Here is an 11,235-nt window from a genome sequence, read left to right as displayed (position 1 = left end):
TGCGGAAATTTTTATTTTATTTGAGACAGGGCTATAAAAAGGGATGTGGTTTTTCTTTTACATTTTCCTGGATCGGCCTGCTAGTTTTCCTGATTTCTATTAAATAGCTCGGTCGTCCTTGCTGTGAATTATTGGAGTTTACGCTCATCAACAAAATTGAGCTGGCGAGTGAAGGAAGAAGAAAAACGAATACATCTCCGTACAAATATTGTGGAAGTGGCAATATTTACACTTTTCACGCTTTTCACGTTTCGACTGGCTTTTTATTTGCTCATTTTTGGCACATTGCTATCTCGTTCCATCTTTATCCATCTATATATCCACCCAACCAACCATCTATTGAACTTCTCTGCGCACTTTGCCATCTTCAACGCTTCGTTTGCCGCACTAGGTTTGCCAAAATAATATTCGTAAATAATTTTTGCACCTTGATGTGATTTGTGCGCAAAAATATTTTCCAAATGATTTGTTTGCCTAGGTATTTGCTTTTATCTGTTCTTCCCTGCCGTTGGCGAGGTGGTAAAAACCTCGAGCAGGAGCACTCAGTGTAATTGTATTTGCCTTTCGAACTTCCTTCGCGTCATTTTACGCCCACGCAACGAAAGTCAAATGCAAACAAATAAAACGCTAAAGAGAATGAGAAGCGCCAAAGAAAATTCGGGGTGGCATGGAAAATGTGTGCCGGAAAATGGCGATGCACATTGATTAAATCAAATAAGACGAAGTCAAATAAGAAAATTGGATAAAGGCAATACAACAATTTTGGTTCGTCAATGCGAACATATTTCAGCATACCGCAATATTTAATCTTAAAGGTTAAATGTATTTATTTAGATCTTTAATCCTTCATAATCCAAAAGTATGATAACAAAACTGTGAGAAATATAATAAATTGAAATTGAACTTAAATTAATTACATTTTAGTTAATTGCCAAACTATCTAGCATAATATAATATATTTCTGATAAAGCAATTTATGTATTTAAGTTTTCTCGTACAACTCGTTGCGATGCTCTCTTTCCGTCATATTTTCGGCTGGACTTGGAAAACGTGATGCCAAGTTTTCCGCAAGAACTTTGTTATTTCGCAAACAATTTTCATGGCACGCAGGCAGGCGAACGGTGAGAAAAGCGCGAGCCTCCCGACGTGCGTGTTGCGGAAAAGTGTGTAATTTAAATATGTGTTGTAACACTTTGCTTTAATGGATGTAAGTTGTGCGGCGACTACAAATTGTCGGTCTGTGGCCGCAAGTAACTGACTCATTGTCAGTAAAAATAAAAGAAAAAATTTTAACTCTACGGCGGCTATGGGCTATAAACGGCTTTAAAGTAATCGAGTCGCATAATAAGCATAAAAATATAATGCCCATATAAGCTTACAAAGTACGTCGAAGGACGGACCAGGGGTGAAATAAAATAAAACTGAATGAAGAAGTTGGGAACTGAATACTGCTACTGATGGCACCACCGATGATGATGATGTCATCAACGACACCACGCAAGGATGTTCCCGAATTATGCATCCTGGTGGTTGAATATACCCAGTCGAGAGCACAAAACTCCACCGAAATCAATAACAATAACAGTGGAGTTGAGTTGAGATCCAAAGCAGACGTCGCCAACTCTCCGACCAGACGTCCCGGCATAGTGGCGCCAATATTTTTAGCAGTCTCGGTTCCGGATCGGGGTTGATTACCTCCCCGCATCCGCCTGGAAAAACTACCCCGCCCACCCTCTCACATCTTTCGCCATTGTTTGTCCTGTTCCGTCTGACTTGTCATGGCTTTTTGATGGCTCTGGTTTGAGGCTTTCCTCCGATAGTTTTCACAGTTGGCCCCGGACTTTTGTGCAGCGTGTTTTTTTTTTGTGACTCATGTGCCTGGGAATATTTAAGTCTGATTTGCACAAATTTATATTCTCTGAATGAAGCAGGAATAACCCTTTCAACCCGGCAGTTTACCAAATCAGATTGGTTCTTTCCTCGAGGTCTATCGAAATTTTTAATTGAAACCCGAGGAAATGTTTAACAAAGGTATATGTTGTTACTCCAATTTGTAAGACCTGCAGCTGCTGGCCAAATTCACTTTGAACTTTTAATTGGCGTCTGGTGTTAATTGAATAATAATTAATTACAGACTGACAACTGCAGTGGCGATTTCTCACTCTTGTAGCTAATGAAACAAATTAAAACCTCCTGGGGCTAAGAATAAATTAGGAAGGAAGTTCTATTCCAAGCACACAGAAAAAATGTGGACTTTAAAACAAAGTAATTAATATACCTCTTAATTTTTTATCTTTTGACGCTATAAATATTTGAAAAAGTCCATTAGTCAAACGCGAATGTATATAACCTAGTTAAAAACATTCTTCACAGCAAGAACCATATTCTCCAAGGGTTTATATGATACGCATTGCACACACACAGACACATACTCATCTGGTTGCACTAATTAAATAATAAATTTAAGTAGAGACATGTTCATGGCATGTTGTGGCGGTGTTCTATAAGATATATGTACGAATGCTTGCTGTCTTTTGACCAGCGCCTTTGTTGTATGTCATCGTCATTTCATAAAAAGCTACTACCATGACGACAAGGACGACCTGCACTTGCATCCCGCCACTGAATTCACATTGCGTTCCTGTTTCTGGTAATTACTCAAGCAGACGTCGAGGATTCGAGGAGGACCTCCCTGCTCGGGCGCCATCCACTTCCCACTTGTCGGCTGGCAAACATAATGAACATATGTGACTACTCGTAACACGGCACACTGCAGTACACAGGCGTAAAAAGGCTCTTTGGACACACACACGCACACCCACGCACGCAGGAACAAGTGGGCGTGTGCACTGGCTGCACAAAAGGGGCGTGGCCGGGGCATTACGCGGATATAATTCTAATTAGTGGCATATGCCACCAGATAGCAGATACCATTGCCCACAGTAACCAGTGCATAGTCCGTGTCTCAAATTATGTTATTACGCCTTTTGAGCGCTCGGATAATATTCCCAAAGCTGTGGAGAAAAAAAGACGGCAAGGCTCGAAAAACGTATGAAGATATTTTTAAATTTGTAGTCGGCTGTTATTATTAGAGTATTACGCTTAAAAAAAATCTAAATTTATTCAACATTTTCCTGCACAAATTATTTTATTTTAGTTCTACAGCTGTGGTAAAATTATTCCTTAATTATATCAGCATTCTCATTTTCTGTTTGTTTATTTCTTACATACAACACATATAGCACACATTGCTGGCCAAGCTGTTTTATCAAAGTATTCAAAGTATTATATTGTCAAGTTTGAATCCTAAGATGTAGGGATGTTTCACGATAGCTCTTTAGTGTGTATAATTTTGGGAATTATTATTGTTTTTAAAATTTTAGAGATAATTCAATTTTATTAAGGTTTCTTTGAGTCAGAAGTAGGCTTTGAATCAAAACACAAAGGTTAATTAAAAAAAATTAAGCTTCAAGTCACTTTAAAATAATTTTGGTACCGTCAACAACAAATTCGGATTTGTTTCGAAAATAAGCTGAGCAGAACTATTCAAAAATGTCCAGTCTTGATGATTTCTTTGCCAAGAAAGACAATGAAAAATCTAAAAAAAAAAACCCAATTACTTGGCCACCGATGAGTTGTATAAAACGCTAAAGGAATCTGCAAGGTTGGCCACAGAGGGCGAATTTGAAAAGTGTCTGGGAAACGAAAATCGCGCAGAGGGGCCAGCTGAATCTACAGGATCAGTTCTGAAACCTTTAGAATTTTCTGTTCTTTACTCAAATGGGTCGGTTGAAGAGGAGGATGAATGGTGTGATTTTACAGAGGAGAATCGCATGGAGTACACGAGCTTGCGCCGCAGCATTAAGATGAGTCTTGGCTCCACAGTTCTGGCCGGCAGCGATGCTAAAGCTCAAGACTCGGAGCAACGCGATAATGGTGGCGACGGCATAGACGTGGGTAAGGCACTCAATGACGGCATGGGTGGTACCTCTTGCCCCTGGAGGAAAATGGGGCACCCATTTAAGCAGCAGGAGCTAAGGGAGCAGGTGGAGCAGCCAAAAAAGAATGAACCGTCCGAGGTAAAGAGCCAAATCTACATACCACCCGCTCTCCGTCACAGCCAAGGTGATTTTAATCAGCGCGCCGAGATGGAAAGCCGCCTTCTGAAGATTCCACCCAAGATGTCTGGAAAACCTCAAGCTCCTGATCTCAACAGTGCCGAGTATTTCCCCAGTCTAAGTGGCGCCAAAACATTCAGACGCACCAAGTAGCCTATTCACGATGATATACTTTTTAAACTTGCCGTTTATGTTTTCTAAGTTTACCGATATCAATTTATCTGGTCGATCTGATGCGGTGCCTCGCTTTAATAAAATTAAAAGCAATCTGCCCCTCTTTTTGTGTTTCACTCGTAAACAAATTTGCACTCAACAGGCCCATAGGCATTACACGTCTTTTTGGCTGGTCCCCAAAGTGTCGTTAGCTGTAAACGAGCCAAATATTTACAATCAAATGGGGTTTAGCCTTAAATGCACCCGGCGGACTGTGAGAAACCTAAAACGGCAAATTACGTGTTTCAACAGAATGTATCAGTTTTAATAGCTCAACGCCGAAGATATTTTCTTATCACATCCCTAATTTATGTAATATGTATGTATATGTAATAGTATAATAATAGGGCAACCACTTTTGAAATATACGAATAATTTATTAACATCTATTGTTGATGGAATAATCTTGGGAGTCCATAGACAATATCCCAACCATATTTCATTAAACACAAATTTTCGGATCCACCTCGCTTGACATCTCTGTAGAATGTCTCTTCGTGGTTGTACTCCTTCAAGCTCCTGTTCCAGATCACGGATAAAGAAACCCTACATTCCTTCTAAGCAGGCTAACAATGTCCTCCATGGGGCCCGTAGCACGAGCAGCATCCATATGGTCCACAAGGACCACAGCAGTGATTGATCGAGCGGAACCACTGGCCATTATAGGGTCCGCAGAGCAAACAGGGTCCCAGTCCGCCAGTCGGTCCACAGCAAGTGCCGGGCATTGAACACATTCCTGGATTGCACATTTTATTCTCTGAAACAAGAGATTTTTAGATTTTTAACATATATATTCTTTTTTTATATTCACACTCACATTAGCCTGATTACGGAAGTAGGATTTTCAGTCCCAGAAATTTGGTAGTCTTCCAAATAGATGTTTGCTGTTAGAGAACCGAAACGAGAATGAGCTCAACCCACTCGCTTGGTTACCCAAGTTCCACAGTTTTAACTTTGATTTCATGGCCTTCTATGTTGTATTTCATGGCCTGATTTTGGATTATTTGTCCATATTTTATCTTATATTAATCTGGGACCTCTAATATGATTCTGGTTCAGAATTATAATTCATAGAACCGCTCCTGATTGTTTGTGTGTCTCATAAAATTCCACTCCATTGCTCCTCCAAAAATACTTCAGTGCGTCTCCAAGGACTTCCCATGCCCAGAAACTCTCGATGTCATAATTTAGCCAAAGGCGCAACAAGTTGGAGAAGCCAAGCCGCGACTGATTTTTCCTTTCTGCCCCTCTTTTTATTATTTTACCGACAGTAGAGTTTTCTTAAGCATTTTGTGTTGGGCAATGCACACAAACCTATTTTTCTTCCCAGCTGGGATTCCGTCTTCTTGTTTACGGACAACAGAGCCGGGATTCGCAGTCAAAGTGAAGTAAAGTCACTTGACAAGTTTTGTCACGTGCGTCACATGTTGGAATGCCAACCCCCATCCACCCACTTTTCCGACTCTCTCCCCCATCCTCTCTCCCACTATGGCTTCTGAGCATTTCAAGCAATTTTCCAGGCATGCCCTGCCGCTTCTGTCGTTGTCGCCATTTCATTGTTTCAAAATTGTTGCTCATGTTGTTCCTGTTGTTGACCTGGTTCTCCGTTTTTTTTTTTGCCACGTTTCTTGGCTGCCAACCGGGCTTCTATTGGAAAGAGCTCTTGCTGGCGTAAATGTGTTTGTGATTATTTAGTTATGGCATCTAATTGAGTTTTGTGTTTGTTTGGCTGGCGCGGGAGTGTGCAAGTGTACTTATACAATAGCTAATTGAGTCGATTACCTCAACACCTCCCACGTTTTTACTCAAAAACAAGAGAGAACGCTATAGTCGAGTTCCCCGACTATCTGATACCCGTTACTCAGCTAGTGGAAGGGAGAAGGAGAGTCTTAAACACAGTTTTTGGCGGTTTGTAGGCGTTATAGTGGACGTGGCAGAAAGTTTTTTGGCAAATCGGTAGAAATTTACAAGACTAATACAAAAATGAAAAAATATCAAAACATTTTTCAAAAGTGTGGGCGTAGCAGCTTTGGGCGGTTTGTGGGCGTTATAGTGGGCGTGGCAGAAAGTTTTTTGGCAAATCGATAGAAATTTAGAAGACTAATACAAAAATGAAAAAATATCAAAACATTTTTCAAAAGCGTGGGCGTGGCAGTTTTGGGCGGTTTGTGGGCGTTAGAGTGGGCGTGGCAACATGAATCGACAAACTTGCGCTGCTTCTATGTCTCTGGAGTCTGTATGCTTAATCTCAACTTTCTAGCTTTTGTAGTTCCTGAGATCACAGCGTTCATACGGACGGACAGACAGACGGACAGACGGACAGACGGACATGGTCATATCGACTCGGCTATTGGTCCTGATCAAGAATATATATACTTTATATGGTCGGAAACGCTTCCTTCTGCCTGTTACATACTTTTCAACGAATCTAGTATACCCTTTTACTCTACGAGTAACGGGTATAATAAGCTATAAAACTGATTGTAAATGGATTATTAATAAATTAATCTCAAAGTTCTAAATTCTTTCAAATTTAAGGAAATAGGTATAAGAATGTACATCGATTTTCCAGAATCACTTTTAAATCTATTACTTAATCGAATTATATAGTGGAAAGGCAAGGAGAACTTGATCGGAATAACTTATAATCTTTTACCAACATCTAATTAAAGCACTTCCGCCCTTCGTAAATAGCCCATTCCTTTGGTGGCCTTTTCGTCTGGTTGAGCTGATTTTCTGTTCCGAGAACCCCGGACAAATTTCCGTGCCCCTTCCGTTGCCAAACATCATCTCCATCGCGTGCTGGTCTCGTATTACAGCATTGCATACTTGAAGGCGCGTGCGCTCCCATTCGATTTCAGCTCCGTGGCGACTTTAAGGAAAATGCATCGAAGAGCCGAATATGTTGTGACTGTGGAGCTTAATGTTTCGTGTTGATGTGACTGTTTTTTCCGGCTTCTTTGCTGGTATTTTTACAGTTTTCAGCAATGCCTGTTTCAACCCGCTCAGAAGTTCAATGTCCCCCATTTTATGTTCGTCCGTGCAGCGGAAGTTTTGGGGCGATAAGTTTTTTGTTCCGTTCCTATGTTTTTGATTTATTTATTTATAGCTCACAGCTAAAAAGCGGAAGAAAACTGCATTAAAAATTTTAATAATAACTAATAATACATAATTGCGCCAGAAATTTAAGCTAGAATACACATAGTTGCCTTTTAATTTGCATTTAATTAGGAAAGCAACAGGTCACTTAGGGTCAACATAGCCAAATACCAAACTTAATTTCATTTAAAGTCACAAAAAAATGATTAAATACTTTTTTATTTCGGTTATGTTTTTTTGCCGACCTGCAACGATACGAGTTGAATTATAAATACAACTTTTAAGCTTAAACCACTATCTGGGCTATTTAAAATATAATTATTATTATTGACAACGAAGGAGCTTTGTTGGGTTATAAAATAAATCTCAAAGTTGCTTGTATTAATAAATTGGCAAAATACCCTCAAAGGGAGTCGGTTGTGGTCACTCGCCTGCCTGAATTATCCAGCGATGGGGACTTTTATTGACGAAGCACTTGCAGTCAGGCGCAGTGGAAATGGATGCTGTCTTACTTTGTTAGAGAATCAGTGAATCAGGATGCCATATCTATATCTGCAGCAGTCCGTGCATCAGCATGAACAACATGATTATCCTTCTATGGGAATTAGAGCGAGTCAAGTGAACTCCTTGCTTCCATTTTCCCTTTCGCTCCTCTATCGGTATTTCTGCAGGGAAGCATAACTTATGCCCATTGTAGTTATGCATTGAATGTTTTGCTGAAGTGAACAACCAAACAACTGCTCAATCACTCACCAAATCCATCAGTCAATTCACAAAAGCCTCGACAATGTAGAGACGATTGAAGACTTACAAAGCACTGCCAGCATTTATCCACCTGAACGGAGTTTACCTATGGCCAATTATACGTTTGCGGAGAAATAAGCCATTGTGGGTGTTGACTTTGCATTGTGCATTTCATAGGTTCTGGCAGAATAAAGTCCGCGATTATATATGAGATTATAACAAATTCTTATGTTCCTCTTTTCATAAAAAAATTATAAAACAACTCATACAACAGATACCTTAAATTAAGGACTTCTCTTAAAAAAGCCCACTACGTAGTCCACTTAATATAAGCTAATTTAAGCAATTTAAGTTTTGCCACAGTCAAACACTAAAATCCATTCAAGTTATTTCAAACTGATGCCATACAAGTTGAAATACCCTTGTAGTTATAACTCTGACCAAATTTTAAATTATTATTAATATTAATTATTCCTATGAAAGCTGTAGGACTATGTTCGAATAAAAAATTGTCTTACCACTGCTTTTGAAACTATTGATGAAAATAAAAACACCACAGAAAGGCCCATTACTCATTGCCCATTTAGTTTCCACACAGCAAATGACCTTTGATATTCGATTTTTGATCTGATTTGCACTCTTCTCCATTGCTATAAGCACACACATAGAAATCAAATTAATATTTTTTGCCCATCAGCAAATGGAATTGATTTTCTCTACCGCCCAGAAATTTGCAATTATACAAAAAGGTTTTTGCAATGCAATATGTAAACAAAACCAATTTCAAGAGTTTGCATTCAGTGAATTTAAATTTTCGGCTATTGGTCAATAGAGGCAGTTGAAAAATATGCGCATAAATCATGCAATTAATCTTAATTTGAGCTACTAGACCAGATGTCCGCACCTGTTTCAATAAATCTAATGAATTGCCTCTTTAAAGTGTCGTTAAATTCAAGTTATGGGATAAAACATTTGAAGGGGAGTGGCAGAAAAAAGTTTATAATTAAAACTTTACGCACGTTTTGGCCAAGTAAATAGCACAGACGCCCAACACGAAGCCTACACTAGCGCAAACAGCAGCCCTGGTTTAGTCCTTTTGGTACGCATCCAGCGTGCGAGAATTTTGTGTTGCATACTTAAGTGGGCAGAATCTTCAGAGACATACAAAACATATGCCATTGTTAAAAGATACACCCGGTTGGGGTGGGGTAATGTTGGTCCTTGAGATTGACACTAATTATGGTACCCAATCTTTCTGGCAGTTCCTCGCATTTAAATACTGACCAGAGTAAACCATCGCCTGGTGAACAGAGCTTTTCAGCTGTGTAACCATCTCGTAACTAGCAAACATATTATTCATGAGCAACTGAAAAAACAACAGCAACCAAAATTGTAAGTCAAATGAAAGTTCATATGTAAATATTTTCAACATGGCTTGTTTGTTTTAATATTTGGACGAACAGTTTTGGTTTGGTTAGTTGATTGTGGGTTGCATAAATAAATGAAAATGCTACTGTTCAAAACGGCCCATACTTTAAGTCATGGTTGTTTTTCCACCCATGAATAAAATTTAACTACTATTATTAAATTATTTTCGTTCGACTATTATTAAAATTGGTGGGATGCAGTGCCCTTAATATGTTTGAGAGAAACGAAGTCCTTTCGAGATAATTGTCTGAGAATAGTTCGATGCATGTCTGCGGTTTCGTTTCATTTTATTTTTCACATTTTAATTGTATGCAAATTATTGTAAACTCTTGCGGCTTTGTCTTTTGTGCAGGACAAACGGTTCGGACATCGAAAACACACTAACGAAAGGGTATCAAGTGCTTTTAGTGATGCAGGTTAACTTGAATTCTGAACAAATATATATAATATATAATACCCATTAAAATTAATGTGTTCACCTACCAAGAAATTTGTTTAAAATGGGTTAGGAACAAATAAATAAGTAAGTAAGTAGGTAGTATATTTGTCGCATTAAAAAACTAATTTACCCCAAACATTACATTATTTTATATATTCTGCATGCCAGGCTGTAGTTGCAGTGCCTGCTGGCCATTAAGGCAAGGCTTGCATTCAAAGCTTGCTCTTTCTGTTATTTCAGCGAAAACATTTGTCACCCAATTACTGCTTTTTTCCTTCCGGCTCACATAAAATGGTTAATTTTATTGAAAAGTGTGTTTATTTGCATTTTCAATGCAAAAGGCGTCCTGCTAGGCAGCCCAAAAAGTTATTGCATTTAATTATATAGCATGTGTTTTCAGTATTGTTCTTTCATGTATGAACCCTTCCATAGTTAAAAATGTGTAGAATTTAAAAAACCATTACATCAATTGTAAGCGATAGCAAAACGGAATAAATTGATTGTAAAATGTTTTATTTTTGTTTAATTGAAAATATTGTTGAATTGAGAAATGTAATTTGCTAACTACATTTTCTTTAAAATCGATAGCTTAAAAATTTGTGTGCATGGAAATGACTAAAGCGAGTGTATTTTTTCAGTTTTATCGTATTTCTTATATGAATTGTTTTTTACAAATTATCAACCATTTTTTGTTTGCCTTTCAACGCTTATAAAATTATTATTTAACTGTCATCAGCACGCGGTGGTGCCAGCGTCTGAAAAAAAGCAGGGATGCTGCTGGAGAAAAAAATAAAAAATCTTTACTCTGGAGCGTCATTATTTACATAGCACAAGGCAGGATTATCACATCGACCAAGGACACGACAAAGTAAAAGCCAGACAAAGAGACAGGCTCAAGTGAAAGTCGGACAGTCATGGTGCAAGTCAGTGTAGAATGCCAAAAAAAAATCCTGCCGAGAAAATTGTAAAAATTATTGCTTAAAAAAGACACAGAAAAACTAAACAAGACCATCGAGTATTGATGGACAAGCTTGTTCTTCGACAAGGAGGATAACTTTTTGCCATACTTTAAAAGGATGTCCATTACGTGTCGCCCTTGATTATTGTCCTTCATTGTGTGGTTAAAAAAAACTTACTAGCCATGGCTCAAGGATTCCAAACCAAATCCCAGAGTCTTTTCGATTGATAAATGTA

At 38.6% G+C, this 11,235-nt stretch overlaps 1 protein-coding gene and 1 long non-coding RNA gene across 2 annotated transcripts; one reads left to right on the top strand and one right to left on the bottom strand.

The window, feature by feature from the left end:
- The first annotated feature begins 3,552 nt into the window (after positions 1–3,552).
- Positions 3,553–4,385, top strand: LOC120453539 (protein CDV3 homolog). The gene is given in 2 exon segments (XM_039638293.1): positions 3,553–3,598; positions 3,601–4,385. Coding segments are annotated over 2 exon segments (717 nt in total). The 3' UTR covers positions 4,272–4,385.
- A 302-nt stretch (positions 4,386–4,687) lies between these two features.
- LOC120452939 lies at positions 4,688–6,011 on the bottom strand. The gene is made up of 2 exons (XR_005616514.2): positions 5,149–6,011; positions 4,688–5,088 (listed from the first exon to the last, which is right to left on the bottom strand). It is a non-coding gene; the product is annotated as an uncharacterized LOC120452939 (long non-coding RNA).
- Between the last annotated feature and the right edge of the window lie 5,224 nt (positions 6,012–11,235).

The sequence above is a fragment of the Drosophila santomea genome, chromosome 2L (genome assembly GCF_016746245.2).
Source record: "Drosophila santomea strain STO CAGO 1482 chromosome 2L, Prin_Dsan_1.1, whole genome shotgun sequence".
Classification (NCBI taxonomy): domain Eukaryota; kingdom Metazoa; phylum Arthropoda; class Insecta; order Diptera; family Drosophilidae; genus Drosophila; species Drosophila santomea.
Note: the sequence above shows the minus strand (reverse complement) of the source record. Positions and strands in the feature narration are given on the sequence as shown.